Below are 20,459 nucleotides of genomic sequence, written 5' to 3'. Positions count from 1 at the left end.
GAGAGAGAGAGAGAGAGAGAGAGAGAGAGAGAGAGAGAGAGAGAGAGCTGTCGGTTCAGAGAAAAATGGTAAACAGGTGGAAGAAGATTGCGGACAGAGGCGAAGAAAAAGCACGCGGAAAAACTGTGCGTGGAAACGAAAGCATCGGTGTGTTGTGTGTTTGACAAGTACTCTGCAATAATTATGCAAAACGTGTCTGGTTAGGAGGGGTGGAAAACGTAGTCGCAAATTGTGACATTTGAGTGTCAGGGTATGATATTGATCGGGTGTTTGATAAAGTTTCAACGTTCAATGCTTACGTAATAAAAGAGTTTTCCAAAAGGAGCTAGGGGATACTTTTTAATAACGCAATATGCTTGGTTATTTTATTTAAAATGCAAGTGCATGTAATATAATTAAATGTGAGAGATGGTATTTAAATGGTCTTTTAATGTATTTTAATTAAACGAATATATGATTTTAATTAAACGTAACAGACGGTGTTTAGGTTTTTGTTTATTTCTGTGCAATGAAAGTACATATAAGTTTCACAAGTATTCGTACCCCTCATATCTATTGAAAAAATTTGTGTAAACTAAAACATTGGTTTGATGTTTCCAAATAAAGTCATTATAAAACAAGGTAAGTCATTTAAAACAGGGATTCGCGCCCTTTTAGCGATAGAAAAAAAAGTATCGAAGAAGAGTTGTTAAATATCGAGGGGCACGTAACGTGGTGCCAATAACTTTTTTATCGGTGAAAGCGTAAGGGAGATATGAAGGTCGACTATGTTTTTTTTAAAATATGTATATAAATACGTAAGCTGGTGTTTAAATGCTATTTTATTGTATTTTAAATGAAAATAGATATAATTATATACAAATCTGGAAGATGGTGTTTAAGTGCATACCACGATTACCCTGACAGACGTATTATTGTTATTAAAAAACAAAACCCTAAAGCTCTTTTTAAAAAAACCCTTTAGAATATTAGTGCGCTGGACGGATTATTGTATCCATTTTTGATACAGGATAAACACCTCGATAAAGATCACAGAAGCGATTCTAATTCGCAGACCTTTAATAAGTATGGTTACCGATTTTGTCCCTATTTCTCAATATACCATAATCAGAATATGTATTATCTATGATTTTGCGAACTATTTCTAAAGGAAACAAGTTCAAACATAATCTAATTCGAACTACATTTAATTATAGATTATTCGACTCACCTTTGAAACACTCTCAATTGCATATAATTAATAGCAAATCGAAAAAGGTCATGTTTGAGCTCATTTAAATTAGGAAAAGCATATCAGGTGAATTATCATTTACCAATCCTACAGTTCAGCAGTTCGTTTCGCCACGTGTGATTTTGCGTTGCCTCGATAAAAGAAAACTCTACTGTGAGCTGGATAAAGCTGTCTGTTATGGTTGCAGCGCTAATTCCACATGCGTCAGTTGTTCAGAACAGACTTCTGCAATTAGATTCTGTCGAGTCTCGACCTCAAAGTGTATAACTTCGATCGTAGGCCACACTAAGCACTCGTCAAGGCAACCACACGAAATGCAATATCTGAATTTTAATGAAATTTTGTAGGTAAATTGAGAACTCCAAACTATTTCACTCGTGATTGGGCATAAGCGTTTAACAACAACGATCGTCATCGCTTGATTATTTTATCAAATCAGGTATTTAAATTACGATAAACCTCCAATTATCTTCAATTATAAGGCAAAGTTCAATTGGAGTATAATAATGATTTCCATTTATTCTTATTCAAAACTTTGTATTAATTGTGTATAAATTGTTTGGCTTTATAGAAGTAAAATAAAGAATAATTATTGTTATTAATGAAGGAAACCAAATCGATGTATCAAATTCACTAAATTGAATTTTGTCCAATATATATTTAATATAAGATTAGTAATTTTAATGTGCAATTGAAATTATTAAATTTGTGCAATATTATAAAGTTAAAATAAAATGAAATGATGGAAACCAAATGAATGTAGAAATGCATCATTAATAGAAAATTCTCCTAAAATTCGTTAAATTAAATTTTGTTCAATTTGTGTTTAATGTAAAATTAGTAATTTTAATGTGAAATTGGAATGGTTAAAATCATGCAATATTATAAAGTTTGTTAACGAATAATTTAAAGAACAAATGTAAAAAGAATTAGCTTTGCGGTGTGTTATTTTATTGAAACAGCTTTGATTTAGACCTTTATTTTTAACTTTAGCAAGAGGTCTGACAGAAGGAACATCTGTGTGGACCCTCATCACCAGATTTTGAGGAAACTTTGCAAGCTTGGAGGGTTGCCAAAAATAAAGGACACGTGTTTTCTTTTATCTCGGTAACTCAAGTTTAAGAGTTCAAACTCCCCTTCGATGTTTCATCCCCTTATGTTATCTTAAAAATTGTTGGAGATACAAGGAAACTTCTCAATAAATTCTTTGTTGCTTCAGCTAGAAAAATTACGTTGTATACGTAAATAAAAAAGATTGATAAAAGCACCAGAACAACATGAATTTCTCCTTTATTTTTTAAAGGACTGCGCAACAATTTATTCCTCTGATGAAAACATTATAATGTACATACAGTCAGTGTAATAAGTATTCGTACAGGAATAATTTATTTTAAATTGATTGCTGTACGAATACTTATTACACTCACTGTAAATGTTAAAATTCATAACTTCCCATTAAAATTCTTAATTTTAAATTAAAAATCTCAATTTTATGTTTATATCCCCAATTTTATGACTGCACTAAACGAATATAATTAAATAGACCTAATAGTTTCTCCGAAAGCAAAACATTTGATTCTCTGTACAGGGTGTTTTTAAAATAGATTTGTTAATTATTCAATATACGTTTACTCATTTGTACAATGAAAAAAATAATAATGAGAGCACGTTATTTTTTTATTTAGATTTAGTTACTATTGCGATTGGTAGAAAGGGAATACTTCTTTATTATACTTTCACAATAATAGTGTACGAAGGTAGTTTCCACGCACAGTTTTGAGTTTTCAGAGCGATGTGCACATGTCAGGTAACAACTGCAAGTAGTGCAAGTTTGTGCTGTAATATGGTGAAAGTGTATTCATTTATATTCCATAATCACGATTATAGATATGCTAATATCACGAACTGAAGTATAGGTAATTCGTCGAAAGTTTACAGGATCACCACCGCCTTCTATAAAAAGCATCATTCGATAATATCAGACCTGGTGAAATTTCAACTGAAAGGAAAATAAAAAAACATCAATTCAACGAATTATTTCGTTATTATTGTATTTCAATTTTAACGACAGAAATAATCCTCAAAATGATGCAATATCATCCGATATAATTTTGAAGAACAATTTCACAATTATTCCAAACAATTATCTCAAATAATAATAATAAAATATAGTAATGTGTTATTTGACATAATGTTTAAAATAATGTTATTTCAAAAGTGCCCAGGTCTGGATAATACACGAAATACGAATTCGTTTTACTACCTTCATCGATGCCTAAGTACAGGCTTCAAGTGGCCACACTTGAAACGTCGAATATCACATCGACTGATAAATAAAAGCTAATAAGCAACATCAAATTTAACAGCTCCGTACACAATTAACTTTAATCGCGAATCAAAACACGATTACATTAATTACGTAAATCGCTGGTAATTACAAAAGTTTCGCGTACCGCGAGATGGTGGATTTAAATTACCGTCCCTGTTTGAAGTGAAAAGATGTGTGTGTACGTGCGTGTGTACACGTCAACATACGCATAAACCTACTTGCACATCTACGCAAAAGACTCGGTTGCGCATTCTTCTATCGAAAACACGTAACACATATATTCAGCGACACTTGGTTAAACGAAATAATATTTTTCTTATACTATACTCTACTTGCTCTCAAATTAATTAATTCTAGTTTTGTAAAACAATAGATCCCATTTAATGAAAGTATACGCAGTTGTCTTGAATATTCCGTTATTTGGTAAAAAAAAATAGTAATTATTCATTAAAAAGATTCAAATCAGTTTGCGTCACTTGAGTAATCGTACTCTTATTGTTCACTCTGTAACTAACAATAAGCCTTGCTTTTCTATTATTACTATGATGATTAGTAACTTGTGTAAGACAGAGAAATTCGTGTGGTAAACAGTGTCAATAGCAATTAGCTTATAAAACGAAAAAATAGGTCGATTAGTGCAACTGAATTTTGAAGAAATAGGAAAAATTGAAATTTCAAAAGAAGAAAGATATTTAAACAGGTAGATGTACAAAGTATTAATAAAGTATTTCCATTACACTACAGTAATTCCATTATACGTTGTTGTTTTGTTTTTACGTTTTATTTACTATGCGTTTATTCAAATGATGCAAGCTGATGTGTATCCTTTAGCATAAAGAATATCTTCAGATTAAATAAGAGATTAATCAAAATATCTAAATAGGGCCTATTACTTTAGAAATATAGTATTAATTTCAGAATAAGTAGAAAATAATATAGTAAAAGATTGAATGCGTTTAATCAAGAGTCGCGGGTTGTACCATAGCGAGCTGAAAAGAAGGCTAGCAGCCTTTGTCTCCGCACGATCCTCACCTTTGACGATTTCGTAGCCCTTCTACTGGTCCCTATTTAGTCTTTTATTTCATGCGTTTCTCGTCTTCGTTAATTAGATACAACTAGAAACTCTCTAATGAAAGTCACGAAATAATGTCAAAGTTAGGCTCCGTCATTTTTCAGCTAATTCTGCGAAAAATTTGAAAATCATAGTGTTTTAACTTTCGTACGCTGAAGTCCGGGTCATTCTTCTGACGAATAAATATTGTTTACCTTCGCTTCCTAAATATTTTGTCCACGATCGGTAAAAGTTTGCGGAAAAGAAATAGTTCGTAAAAAGCACTCTTGAAAAACATGATTAAAAAAGGATATTTAAAAAAATATAGTAAGAAGTATAATACGATATAAGAATCTGCCTTGAGACTTTATTTTACGAGTTGAGACATAATGCAGAATTTCACAACCTTTTACCAATCTACAACGCCATAGGTGCAGGTTGTACTTGTACTGTAAACACTTGTGACGTGTGACAAACGTATGAATATATTTATTACTTGGCTGAAAAATGGCGGCGATTAATTAGAAATAGACAACGTTATTCCGTGACTCTGATTAGATATTTAGATTAAGTCTTTAAATACCACAATTTCGGCCAATAATATGCTAAAGATGCGCATGCGTAGAGGAGTGATTAACCTCCTGTTGGGAATCCGACCCGAATTCTTTTCGCTAATTTCCTTTCCAGCTCGCTATGCTACATCGTTCTACGCTTCCAAAAGATCACATATCCAAAAAACGGTGGAACGAGTAACATGCAGTACACGCACATGCGAGAGCACCTTTGTTCATACAGGTGCGTTCGATTTCGCGTGAGCTGCTTGGAGATAAACTAGCATGCAGAGAAAAACAGGGTCGTGCTTCGTTTTTCACGTCTCCAGGATGTTTCTTCGCATTTGTTTCGTCTGTTGTCGAACACACATCGTGCTTTAACATGGTAACTCAGGCGAATCCTGTCTGAGAGGCGCGAGAACTCTGTAAGAGACGCGTGGTTGTCCCTGCCATTTCATGGAACAACTTCTAGCTCGGAGGGTATACAAGAGCGATCGCCTTTGGGATTGGTCGGCGTCTAAAAGGCATCGAACGGAGGTGACGCCTCTTAGACAGGATTCATCCATTTAACTACGATAAAATTGAAACGAAAACGTATCGAAGCAAGAAGCTTTCGATTACTGTTACTTTCCTGTTCTGAAATTTTCGATTCTGTTACTGTATGCCTCTTAAACAGTTCTGATGCGAAAAAGAAAGAGAAAAGGTTACAGAATTATAGAGACTGTTCCAAAGTTACTGCACGGCCCTGAGGAAACGGGTATAATAGAGTGAAACGATACTTGGCATGAAATCGTAAAATAAGAAGGTGCTAGGTAAATAGATGTTTCGTTAAGAAAGGTCTAAAAAGAAGGCTCGACACGCTCCATTTTCTAAATCCCTCTAATAAGAGCGTTTCTCGAGACTTCTTTCACGCGTCGTCGATTCCCCAAGCAAAAGAATCTTCAATTCAAAATTGATTCGCGTTTGCGTTTAAAATTGGAGTAGCAGAACTGTCCCGCTTGTTCATCTCTAGGGTTTATCTTAGGTAAACTGTTGAAATTACGAATGTTAAATGACCGAGAATGCTCGAAAAATACTATCTCGACGAATTTTAGTACACGGTGAGTGAGTTTAATTTTCGGACACTTTGACGCTTTGACACTTTGCAGGTTTCACTTTGTCGCTTTTAACTCTCTCTGCGATGGAAGTAGTTGGTATGTAACTAGTAGACGTATATTTAACGAGATTTACTTAACAAAAGTGTAAAGTTTATGCGTTTAGTTAACATTTCTTGTACAATAAATTTCTAAGAAAACGATGTCTAATAGTTCACATTTTGTGAACTTTAATAGTAAGTTAATAATAATTATAACAAATACATATTTAATAATTTAATAATAAGTTATAACAACAAGTTAATTTCAACATCAATAACTCCTGCACTATGGAACTGTTCAAAAGCTTTTATAAGCTTCAGGTTAACTATAATTATAATATTATGTGATTATAATTATAATAATCACATAAATTTGTTAAATCAGACTGTTTCGTGTGTAATTTTATAAGAACTCCAAAAAATCGCTTCTACTCGTGAAATAATTCGTAAAAGTAATTATGTATTTAAGAAGAAACATTTTTAACAGTTGGAGATTTATTTTATTTAGCAAATAAAATGATTTAACGATAAAGAAATTATATAATTGAAAATTTTTATTTTAAAAATGTTTTCATCATTCAATTAAAATTTGAAAATTTATTTAATTTATTAAGTGAAATGCTTTTAACCTCTTGAGAGACCACGCGCACATATGTGTGCGGTTGCATTTATATTGAAATTACTAGTAGTTACGATTGCAATACCTCTTAGAGTGAAAGAAAATGAACCATATTAAACAGAAACAGCATATTTGTATATTAAAATGGATTTACAAATAAAAATTTCTTTTTGTATTCGATTAGAGCAAACAAAAATCCATTTAATTGACTCTCTATAGAACAATCTTTTTTCTGCAGACAACTTCCAAGGCAATTACATTGATACTTCAAGTTGATGGTGCTGTCAACAGACAACAATATAAATTGTTGGTTATGAGTAACATATAATTAAAACGTACGTATGTACGTCATCGTGTAAAAAGATTAAAATTATTTGAAAAATATCTTTATATCAGCGTCTATTAAAAGTCGTTCCTCAAGAGGTTACTGAGAAATTATTCTATTAAATAAAAATATGTTACAACTGACAAAACGAAGATCGCGTAGCGTCCGAATATTAAAGTTCCTCGACGTGGGTTCGGTTAATAGCCGTCGATAGTACAAATCGGAGATCGTATCTGCGTCAAATGCAGGTGGATAGAACGGGATTTATTGTCCCGTGAAATTGGCACTGATCGATTGAGCACACTGTCGCATCAAAAGAGCGGCGATTTAACAAATACCTGGCCCGCGAGTAGAATACCAAATCGAATGCCTGGGGAATCGATGATAAGGAAACGAAAAAGGAGAGAGGAGGGGCTCCCAAAGAGCAGGCGCACTTACTTTCAGTTGTATGATGGTCTGCGCTGAGATATTATGCCCTTGCTCCTGAAGTCCCTAGAAGTAGGTCAACACTACGGGTAAAAACCAAATCGCTACCGGACCAAAACATAAGGGTAACGTGGGTGGGTGGGTTTTCGGGGGGTGGAAACCTAAAGTGGATCGTTTTGGGGTTATCTCGTTTTTCATTGCTCTTCCGAATCCAAGGCATGCCCAGAGATATACCTAAATACTGTAACTTAAAGTAAATACCATTACCAACCAAAAACCAAATACGACAGAGCGCGACGACATCACTTCGGTGTGATAGGTTCCTCGTTGTCAAATATTTTTAAACAATTAACTGGCATTTCAGTTCGCACACAAGAAAATGTTGTTTGATATCCTGTGCATCAATTTTGAGATTCAGTATTCAATTTAGTATTCTTTTCTCAATCGGCGTTTTATTGTATTTATTTGTTACACTTGTGTGTTCGATATTTGATTTTTTGTCAAATTAAATGCATGTGTATATTATGTATATTATCGTTGTATATGTGTATATGTATACGTGTATATTATCGTCACTGTATATAATTTTGTACTATAAAATACAATATATACGTATATTATCGTTACGATATATTTTTGTTCACTGTACAATAAAAGGAACATGTATACTATTGTTACTGTATATTATAATTCCCTGTAAAGTAAAATGTATGTGTAGATTGTCGTTACTGTATATTATGTTTTACTGCACAATAAAATGCACGTGCATATTATTGTTATTATACACTTTTGCTCACTGTAATGTAAAATGTATGTGTAGATTCTTGTTACTGTATATTATTTTTGTACTATAAAGTACAATGTATACGTACATTATCGTTACGATATATTTTTGTTCACTGTACAATAAAAGGAACATGTATACTATTGTTACTGTACATTATAATTCACTGTAAAGTAAAATGTATGTGTAGATTGTCGTTACTGTATATTATTTTTCTACTATAAAATACAATGTACACGTATATTATCGTCACGATATATTTATTACCATAAAATAAAATGTATAGGTACACTATCTATTACTTTAAAACAAATTGTACATGTGTACTATTTTTACTGTATATTATTCCATACAATAAAATAAAATGTGCGTGTATAATATTGTCGTCACCGTATACTAATTCTACTGTAAAATAAAAGAGCTATTCCATTAAACAAATATCTTCCATCCAACATTGCTCATCTACTCCCCTAAAGTTCGCCCCAAAACCATGCTAGGATTCAAACAAACTTTCCCCTGGGTGTGAAACGTCCAACGTTAATTCGGCTAACGAAACTAGGAGACAACGGGGGCGTTTTCCACGCCGAAGCACGGTGTCGTCGCGCTTTGAACGAACGAGAACGCTACACCGAAAGCACCGTACGAGGCAACGACTAGAAATAGGACTGCGTCTAGGAGTGCGGAGAGAAAACTCGCCGGAGATAGAACTAGGAACATGGAAACAAAGTGTGGAGCGGCGGGAACGCTACTGGACGCCGGAGATCAAAGGAGAAAGCCCGACAACGGGTTGGCAAAGGAACGGTGAGGGGATAAGCGGCAACGGAAGAAGAAGATGAAGACGACGAAGAGATAGAGGAAAAATAAGAAGGGGTAGAAGAAGAAGCAGGAGCAGCGACGACGAGAAGAGATTTCTGAACCGCAACACGAGCCGTGTTGCCTTCCGAAGAGGCCGGTTACCTTCAGAGCGACGATTTCCGCATAGCCGAGCGTCCCGCCGCGGAGCGTCGTCACCGACCTCTTTAACCCTAATCCCTGTGCATTGACCCGTAGGCGAAAAGATGGTTTATATTGTTAATCTGCATCATCGAGGATCGATACGTCGTCGAGAAAAAATACACATTACACCTACGCGTTGGCTATCAAGAATCCGTATAAGAACGCTCGTCCATCTTGCGACGGATTTACGTTATTAACTGGTTGCGCTCGCGGTCGACGAGCGTAATCGCGACGTTCGCCAAATTCGTAAATTTGCTATGATTTTTCAGTGGTTTTTGTATAAGAAGTTTGCGAGCCGCTGGCATGTCGGGTTTCTCTTTATTTGTTGTAAATTGTATTTTTCGTTCGATGTAACTAATATTATTAATTGATTGTCGTTGATTGTTACTGTTTAAGGGAGATCGATCGTGCGAGGATCAACTACTAGTCATTTCCCAGATAAAATTTTGTAAATACGTATTCTTATGTATAGTTTTCGATGGTGAATTAAATAGTGACGATGAAGTTGAATTTGAAAAAAGAATTTTTTATATCAGTTTTCATATAATTTAAAAAAAAAATAATCGTGTCACAAAATCCATACCCTTATTCATCTGAGAACTTTCATGTGTGCGATAATTAAAGTTTCAAACAAAATTGTACGACCACACAAGGTAAGCACTAAATTATTCAATTTAAAAATAAAACAATTCTTCAAAAATGAAGTTATCCAAATCAAATCAGTAAGATTTTTTAAACACTACCCAATAAAAACAAACTTTATTACCATACAGTTTCAGATCAATTCCAAATAGGTCCACATTAATCTTCTAACTATATCCACGTAATCCACGTATAAATTCATGTATTCTATTTAGAAAAACAGTAAGTTACAAAATATGAATGTATTTTAATCGAATAAAAATTATTAAGACAATTTTGAATTATATCGCAAAGATAAGAATTTAATTTTACTTTCGAAGGTCCACCATATTTCTTTCCCGATGTGTAGTCCAAGTAATGAGCTAGGTAACTCAAGCTTAAGAAAAACTACCTCAGATTTATAGATTACTCTAACCATTAGTACTGCCGTAACTTTTAATTCGTACGTCTACAGGTTTGTAAAGTGAAAGACACTTCTAATCGATTGAATTCAACCATCGCGTAGGGATCGTCAACGACAATCAATGATCTTGATATTCTTGGCATTCAGTTCCAAGCATAGTTAATTCTCTAGGTCGAAAATGCGGCTTTGGTTCCCCAGATGCACGGTATGCATATTTATCTGCAATGATTTATCGCAATTAGTGCTATCTCGACAGACCGCTTGTTCGTCACCCGCGGCGCGAACCAATATCAAACGTTAGATCGTCTAACGAGCTAACGAGAAACATCGAAAGCCTGCGGGCAAAATTTTATACAAAACTCGTCATTGTTGTTTCTTTAATTACACACACACATAGGTAAAACGCTGCTTCAATCGAAGAACACGATAAAAGATTTCAATTTATTATCTATCACAACGTAACTTACATTTAGTATGCGTTCCTTTTTGTTCGTTTGGAATTCATTGCTTCTATAAATGATAAAAATAAGATGCTAGAAGATATAATTTACTGTTATAAAGCTGAATTAATTACATCTATACATAGTAAAGATACTTTTCTCTTTTAATGAGCGCAATTGTTGTTTGGCGCTATTCAGTGTCATTTCATGGCAATATATTTTCCAAACCAAAATTTAATTTTGTTTTTGATTTTTATGCGAATATAATGCATTATTTCTAAGTCATGTTTTCTCTCTGATGGATTAAAAGTTACACTCCTATCAACGCTCAATTTTTTATAATAGTAGGAGATCGTCTAACTTGAACCATTTTAGACATTTGTTTCCTTATTTTAAAAAATTCTACTATTTTCTTACTTCAAGTGTAGTAAATTCAAATATTGGTTTCATTCATAAATAATAATCCCATTGAAAGAAATTTTTAATTTGCTCGTTAAATGTCGATTATGAAATCGATTAAGATTTATTATGCAACAATATATTTGGAAATAAATTATATGTTATAAAACGGAAGTTACTTATGAATAAACCTACGCACAATAATTCCATACTACTGTGAAACAAAATATTCAAGATGGCCCAATTCAAACACCTAACTCCAACACCCTTTCAATAATGCCAAAAAACAATTTTCCCGAGGACCTTCATTCCAAACAATGAAGGAACAATTTCTTTATTACAAATTCCGATGCATACAGCACGAACAATCGTGTTATAAAATATCACAAAGAATTCAACAATATTCTTCGTTTGAAACACGTCTCCGTCGATACGTCGAATAAACAATATTTCCTCTGCCCAGGAAAACGTATCGTTTTATCCTCTGCTATTTCTTTGTCTGCCTGCTCATCTCTCTATTCCTTTTTTTGTCATTTTCGAGTTTGTAGTCGCGTGCAAGCATGTATATGCGACCTTACGCGACGTGAAATTTTGTGAAATTGGCCTCTACAGAGCGGTAAACAGACGAGAGAGCTCGATGCAAGAGTAAAACGATGCGTTCTCGCTTCACGTATGTGGACGTATGCCATTTCAAGGCAGGAAAGTGCGCTGACGCGCTCTTTCAGTCACGCTAGATAGCGTAGTTAGATACCTTTACTGCAGAAAAGACGTCAAACCCTGGACTTCCCAGTTCGCCTTTCTGCCCCTTCTCGCCCTCTCGGCCCTGCAAACGAAACATACCGTTGTATTTTGTGGAAAAATATTAGCTCGACTGGAAAAAAGAAAACATTGTTAGAAACGTTTCAAAAGTTGGACCTTCTATGTTATTTTACTTGCAAGAGGTGAATGGTATTTCACGTTTGAGGCTACGGTTGCCAACTACAGCAGTATGAAAAAATACCTCACTTCTTTGTATGTGTTCATACGCAATCAATTATACATATAGTGTACTTTATCTTCTACAAATAACAGAAAAGTCATAAATATGTATACCGATGCTCTTATGATTTAATTAATAATATTGGACTAGTCAGGATCTCTTTCTCGTTTTAACATGAAACGAAAAGTCCTTTTCCATTTTGCAATCCAAGGCTTCGTTATCGAGATACAAGCAGTTAAAGTTTTCGAGCGCGCGAATAAAATATATCTTTCTGTGTTTGCACAATATTGCAAGGCTATTTCCTTAATATATTCGTAGAATACTGCTCACGATTAGACTGCGGATATTTATGCAAATTCACATTTTCGCAGATATAAAAAAAAAATTGAAATTTAAGTGAAAGCATGTACTATCGTCTAAACGATGTAGCGCGTATATTCTTCTTGATATTTTATATATTTTTGTAACTGTGCACATTATTATTGATTTTTACATATTTTCATTTGCCATAAGCGCATAAACATCCGCAGTTTACTCATGACATACGAAAGTAAATTGACTCGAAAGAAAAGTCAGTCCTGTTGGCGGTAGAAGCTTCGTGATTACGAGCCCCCAATCTCAACATAACACTTATCTTGATGTTATAAATACTCTATAATTTTTGCACTTTATACTGGCGTTTGTCTGTATTTTTTCGTGTTTGCATCGATTCTATTATAACGTTTCGTTCTTGAATATGTCTCTGAAGCAAAGAGTCGAAACGAAAAATTCAAAGCTTGTATATAGATCGTTCCTGGCTATTTTTAGTTGTTAAACAGATGCTGTTTGATGAACTTTTGATATTGCTTCTGGTATGCGTGATACCATCAGCAATCGCTACCCAACGGAGCGAAGAAAGAGTTCACTCAATCAGGATGGGAGAGAGGTCTCCCAAGTGGATTCTTCCTGGCTCAGTGTGGACTCATTCTGAGTTTTTAATTTAAAGTTTTCGTCAATATTCGAATGAAAAACACTTAAGATAATTTAAAACTTGGAAGAATCGCTCGCAGTTCGCAAACTAAAAATAGCTTGCAAGTAAGATATAGAATGATCAAGTCTGTGCATAAATATGACAATTAAAAATTGAAGTATATCATAATTCAGGATATTATATGATGCTTAATTATTTTCTGTTTACTCATTCCGGTATAACTTAAATTGTTGAAATTGAATTTTACTTGGTGTAAAACAAATATTTATGCAATAACAGTTTCATTTCGGGTTAATCGATAAATTATTCAGTAAGAATAATTCTTATCTGATCGATATTAAATGTTCATCACTTAACAATAAATTACAGTGACGCAATAACAGTAACTCTATTGCCAGAAGGTAATTGTACTTGATTCACTTGCTTTTAATGCTCAGTATATTTTATAATTATATCATACAATTCTATTGAAGATAAATTGTCAGTTGAAAGTTATAATAAAATGTTCGTTAACAAGGTTGAGTATTCGACTTGTGCTAAACTGGTACTGGACATTTTTTGCAACAGAAGCTGAAACATCAACGCGTAATTCTCCAATGGTCACAACAGAAACTTCTAATAATATTAACCCAATATTTTATGGTTTCTTCAAACAGTTGCTGCGTACACTGTAGTTGAAACAATCGATCGACCTCCAAGGAAGCACACTCCACGGTAGAAAAGAATGTAGTTTGTTTCTTGGAAGTAAAATGATTACCCAAGGTATTAGATACAGATATCAGGAATGCCTGCTCCACAACTGTATACTGTTTATACTGCATGCACAGTCACAATCGACTCGAACCAACCGACATGTATCGAGAGGGTACCTCGAGAATAAACATCTGATATTTGCAATCTACTCGTTCCCTCTTATTCTCCACCCTCTGGTCTATCTCCGTTTGTGCGAGGTCGGAAAGAAAGACTTTACGAAAATTCAAATCAAATTTGTTTAATCGTAATTGCTATTTACTCATTAATTGATTAAATAAGTATTAATTACGTATAGTAATTATTTTGTTAGTTCGATTACAAACCTTCTAAGTTCTCGACCTGGTCTCCATTACAATAAATATGTATGGATCTTACATATTGCACAATACAAGTATTGTGATGACTATCTGATGACTATCACAACATATGCATGTATATGTGTACGCAAAGTATGGTAGTCACAACATTTTTTTTATTATTCTTTTTTTAATACATAGATTACAAGTGTACTGTGATACTCGTAGAAGAAGAAGAAGAAGCTAGACGTAGTGACTATTAAAGTTAGTCTAATACTCATCAGGCTGAAAGGTACAGGTATGTGTATCGATACATTGTAATAAAAATTAGGTTGAGGACTTAGAAGATTGGTATTTTAATGTACCAAAATGACGACTATGTATATCCGTTTAAACTAGAATTATAAATAGACTGTGGATGTTTATGCAAATCTATATTTTCACAAATACAAAAAAAGAATTGAAATTGAAATGAAAGTGTATCTTATACTCTAAATGACATGGCATGTATATTTTTGCATTTGTGCATATTCTTATCAATTTTCTCATATTTTCATTTGACATAAATGCATAAACATCCGCAGTCTAATTATGAATGATTTATTGAAGAGGCACAGAATTAATTTCTACACCTACTATATATATAATACTATAGTATAGTACATATAGAGCATAATAACCGCTATACATCACATTTATTTGATCAACACAGATTTATGTAAGTGCAATGTAAGCTTTCCATGGTGGTCTTAGACTTTTGCGCAATATTGTACAACGCCTGTCTGTTGTTATGTGTACTCGGTTGACCATTTTCCCGGAAGAACGCTACGGGCTGTGTAGTACCTGTCGTTCCAACATATTTATGGTTGATAGGCGAAACGACATTGCTCGTGTTTCTTACGTTTCTCTGCATCGAACATAAATTCGCGATTCTTCGATCGAGTTTTACCGCGGCACTGCGAGGTTTAACAGACCCTTTCGCTTTAGCAAAATGGGATTTCTTTTCAGAGTTAGAGCTGCTCGAACGAGCAAAGCATTTACAAACACTCGCATGACGTGGAAGTACACGTTTCACGATGGAAAAGCGATGTATATTTGATTGCGGGAAGTTACAGTATTTCCTTGAGAAATATTCGTGATTCTAGACTGGCGATGAATTTTTTTTTGCTTTTGTTTTGGTAGCGTTTATATTCCGGGAATCGACTTTGTGTTAAATGGGGCTTCTAGGTATTGATGATTTCTGCCGCCAGTCGACTGGAGTATAAAATTCACTTTCATTTCAATTTCAATTCTTTTTCTAAATTTGTGAAAATATGAATTTGCATATACATCCGCAGTCTATGTGTAACTCTAGTTTAAACAGATATACCTACTCGTCATTTTGGTACATTTAAATAGTCATTCATTTGGGATATACGATATTGACTGTTTATTACTGGCGTCAGTAATTATTGCTTCATTTTAATGGCGCCAGCTAACTACGAAGCAGATGTAATATTTAGCGCCACTAATAACAGCGCATGCAAAGTACACTTGCTTTTTATTTTACTAGCGCCAGTAATGTATCATATTATGGTGCCACTTTACTAGCGCCAAAAAAAATAAGATACGACTGTACTATTAAACAATACTAATCAACGTGCCACCGAAGTGTATCTATCTTTTATTTTGTTAATATACTAATTACTGACGCCAGTGATGATTTGATTCACTCATTTTTAGACGTACGTTTTCAATTAGCGATGCCTATATTCCGTTTTTCGTTATCACAAGCCTCACTTTAACTATTATAAAATCGATCTATAACTCTTCTCAACTTTTCCAAACTAACCTCTTCGAAAAATAAATTTCGGTAACTGGAATCGAGGTCGGCGAAAGAATAGATTTGGGAGACCTGCCATCAGTTTTCTCGTAAAAGGGAATCCCTCCATCTCTTACTGTCTTCAATCACCTGTGCGAATGCTCGAGGTTCGGCAGCATTCAATGGAAGTACCGATGGGATCGAGTATATCTTACTGGATCTTTGTTCTTGTAATGAATATTTAAATAAAATAGCCCTCAGAAATTGCATTCAAATATATTTTAAGCGTACTGAACTCGATTCCACTTTGAAATGAAATTAAAATATATCATGTACATACTTCTTCAAAGTATTAGATTATCCCAAAAGTCTCTTTTGTGACTTGCATCCAGCTGTTTTGTTTGTCAATGTTTATATAAATAGACAACCTAATCTCTTAGAAGATAACGTTATAACAGTAATCGAGCAAAATGGATCTCGCACCACTCACAAGGAACTCACAAGGTTTAGATTTGTAGATATGTTTTAAAGGACCGAAAAATAAGATATACCTATTTTTTTAAATATGCCCGTTTTCATATTTAGAAGAGGGTGAAACGACCCCCTAAAGTTTCAGCTGCAATAGGCTATTATCATAAACAAATTATTTTTTACAAAATGTGGGGCCAGATTTCATATGCAGATAGAAAACCATAAAACTGTTTCTTAAAAAGTTTTCTTCTATCTATGGTAGTTTCTGAGATAGCCTATTGCAGCTGAAACTTTTCATCCCCTAAATATGAAAACGGACCAATATAAAAAAATACATAGCTATTATTTTTGGACCTTTGGACCTTTGGACCTTTTAAAAATATCCGGAAATCAAAACAATCGGAGGTGGACACCTAAAAAGCTTTCCTTGTCAGTATTCTAACATAAAACATAAAATGTAGTATACGTATTATATACTAGTAAAACGAAAGAAACTTTTGAGACAATCTATTACTATTCATATAATGCGCGTGTTTGTGGTTTCTCTATAATTCCTACTATTTTCGTCTAACGCAGATCAAAATTTTTGTTCAGTCGCTCTTTACGTTCCTACAGAAAATATAGACTACTTAATTTGCAGAATTTTGTATTATCTATTTTTATTCGAGGTACGTGTCATTTGTTATATCTATTAATATGATTGACATTCTATATTAAAATTAGGCATCACTATCGTTTCAGCGCACGGCGAACACGAAAACTATAATGGCGCCACACGGTAACGCAGCCATATCATATGTAGTGACGCCACCAGTTTGCTTGCTCGCCATGCTTCTTAGTATCGACAAAACTGACAACATTTTTCGACAGTTGTGAAATGATAAAATGTTGCAAATCCTTCGCTACGAGTAACCGAAACGGCGGGGGTGAGAGAGTAGGGGTTCTCATAACTGAAACTTTTACCACCAGCAAAACCGTTTCATTGATTGACTCGACTTTCGTCACACTTCCATCACGAAATTGAGCAGAATATAATCGTAGAAAACTTTAATGGAATTGCTTTCCATCAGATCTTTGACCGTACACTTTTCGAGATTACGATATATATATATATTGTGAACTCTTTCCTACAGAAATTCATTATACAATTTTCCACAACCAAATTTCTTTACGGCAAAATAATTCCACTAAAAATAATATTCTTTCCTATGAAAAAAATGCATTACGATAAAGTTTATTAATTATAAAGTATAATAATGTATAATAAAGTTTACCATCAAATTGATTTTAACAAAATTTGTTGTAGACTCATTTCTACTAATATAATTTACAAAATTGTTCACAAAGAAATTTCTTTATCAGAAAATAATTCGACTAAAAATAATATTTCTTTTACTATTTCGAAGAAAGGAAGAAGCCCCAATAAAAAAAATATGAATACACTATAATTCGCAATTTTATTCCAAATTAACAATAAATTTACAACGAAGTGACAATATTAATACTTCCTACCAGAACTGTTCTCCTTCCAGGAAACAATAAACGTTACTCACAATGTAATTACTAGACTGCGGATGATAATGCAAATTCATATTTTCATAGATAGAAGAAAAAACTGTAACTTGTCAATACTCATTTATAAATAACAATTTATAAAAAATAATAAATAAGTTCATATTTTAAACATTTAACATAATACTACTAGATAGCTTCATATTTACTGGGCTGATATATAGGGGAAGAACTAGTCTATTATCGTATAACTTTGCCAAATTTCTAACTATTTCATCTATTTTTATCAAAGTTATAAAAAAAAATTCCATATACTTTTCATTTATAATTTTCACAGGTTTGGTGCACGTGTTAACTTTAAAACTGAGAGCTCAAATTTTGCAGCAATTTTTTTATGTACTTCCAAGGTATTTAAAAAATCTATATAAACAATATTTTTACGTAAAGTACAACTAGAAAGTATTGAGTGTAAAAACGCAAAATTAATTTCTGCGCCAAATATGTTTTCATTTATGCACGTTCCCATAGATCTCTTCACACTTTCATCTGCCATAAATGCATAAACATCAGCAGCCCAGTAATTACAGTACAAAGTTCCCAACCAATAAGGGATAATGTCAACGTACCTGCTCACCCTTTGGTCCGTCCATCCCGATGGGTCCCTGAAAGAAGACATTAGTAAGTTCTAATTGGTCGATCGCCAGCCGCGACGACGAAAGAAAGTGAAAAATCGAAAAGGCTGCGGGCAAGCCTTTGAAAAAAATAATAATCATTCCTTGTGTATGTAATATGGGCACACGCGACATGTAGTAAGGTGTCGTCATGTGTCGTACCATGAGAAATGCTTCCAAATATGTACGTCGCCCACGATTGTAATGATCGAACGCGATTAAAACGACGAGGAAGGCAGGCGCTGCTGCTGCCGGCTAACCTTGCCGCATTCGCTCCTTCACTTCAAAGAGCAATGCACTCCCAGCGTCACATTGTTCCTCTTGCGAGGCTCGCGAGGTAGTAGGATTCTAAGAAACGCATAGGTAGTTCACGGCGCGGTCCTTTAAAACTCGTTTGCCACCATTCTGGTCTCTGTCGGCGAGCCGAGTATGAGCACTTTATTGAATGACTTTTGAGACTCCAGCCCCCATTTCCACGTGAAAATTATTAGACAGCGCAACTCAAACGAGTTTTTCGTCGACCAATTGCAATAAAACGTGGTGGTAGGCTAAAAATTTCAGGTCCCTCTTAACACTTTGCCGAGTCGGTGAGTTTCACGCAAGTTCTAGTGTTATCGGAACTATTCTCCACGTTTGATAGCGGATCAGCATATATTTCTTCATTGTATGACATTTCAAAGGATACTTTATAATTTTTAATAAATTTAACGTAAGTTTCCGACATTTGAAGGCAGCGAAAAACAGTGTCAAACTAACCAAACAAGCACCCGCTTCGATGCGACCGACAGAGTATTTAAAGATGTCAATAAAACACAATCTGGTAAATTGGGAGGGGAAATCAGTTGCCAATGTTCGTCAAACATTGCTCTGCAACAATGTATCTCACTATACAAACATGGAAATTAAGCACCGCCGCTGGAGAAAAAACACTCACGCATACGTGACAGCGGCCGGCAAAGTGTTAAGCAGACTCGGGCGAATTTTCACTGAATTGGAAATGAAAAATTACTATTTGAAATAATTTATTTTGGACCGGTAGTGTCATATAAAAATTTGTTTATTCTCGAATAATAATATATAATAACAATAATAAAAATAATACTCATTTCAAATATTTCGTTCTCTTATTTTTTATTGCGAATTAATACGTTATTTTATTCATTTTAAAGTTAACGATATTATTGAAATAATAATAATAATAATAATATTATTATTCACCCGATATAATTTTGAAGAACAATTTCACAATTATTCCAAACAATTATCTCAAATAATAATAATAATAAAATATAGTAATGTGTTATTTGACATAATGTTTAAAATAATATAATTTCAAAAGTGCCCGTGTCTGTTCTTAATCACATTTTGAAATATACATTTGCCCGTGTATGCATCCACTGCACCCCCATCCTTTCGCAAACGAACCTTATTTAGATTTTCATTTATTCATTCCATCATCGACGGCGAATTGTGACGTCATATTTGGAAGCAAATGTTGCAATTTCGTTGCACGCTTGACGTATGTATGGTACCCGTGGAAAAAAATGTATAAAAAAAGGATGTTGCGCAAAAATCCAGGTGGGAAGCACAGATCAAACGAGCACAGAATAAATTTACAAATAAACATCGAGAGAGAGAGAGAGAGAGAGAGAGAGAGAGAGAGAGAGAGAGAGAG

The 20,459-nt window shown here is 34.0% G+C and overlaps 1 protein-coding gene across 13 annotated transcripts in view; it reads right to left on the bottom strand.

Moving 5' to 3' along the window:
- LOC128896068 (collagen alpha chain CG42342) overlaps positions 1 to 20,459 on the bottom strand; it is a 235,581-nt gene that overhangs the window by 45,828 nt on the left and 169,294 nt on the right. For 9 of the 13 annotated variants that reach the window (XM_054159264.1, XM_054159226.1, XM_054159299.1 and 6 more), the window contains 3 exons: positions 18,740 to 18,775; positions 12,084 to 12,154; positions 9,409 to 9,496 (listed from right to left, as the gene is read on the bottom strand). In XM_054159264.1, the coding sequence (XP_054015239.1) occupies positions 9,409 to 9,496; positions 12,084 to 12,154; positions 18,740 to 18,775 (195 nt within the window). Of the gene's footprint in view, positions 1 to 7,679; positions 7,734 to 9,408; positions 9,497 to 12,082; positions 12,155 to 18,739; positions 18,776 to 20,459 lie in introns of all 13 variants that reach the window. The other 4 variants (XM_054159235.1, XM_054159273.1, XM_054159245.1 and 1 more) reach the window with 2 other exon arrangements.

Source organism: Hylaeus anthracinus, unplaced genomic scaffold, assembly GCF_026225885.1.
Source record: "Hylaeus anthracinus isolate JK02 unplaced genomic scaffold, UHH_iyHylAnth1.0_haploid 0, whole genome shotgun sequence".
NCBI lineage: Eukaryota > Metazoa > Arthropoda > Insecta > Hymenoptera > Colletidae > Hylaeus > Hylaeus anthracinus.
Note: the sequence above shows the minus strand (reverse complement) of the source record. Positions and strands in the feature narration are given on the sequence as shown.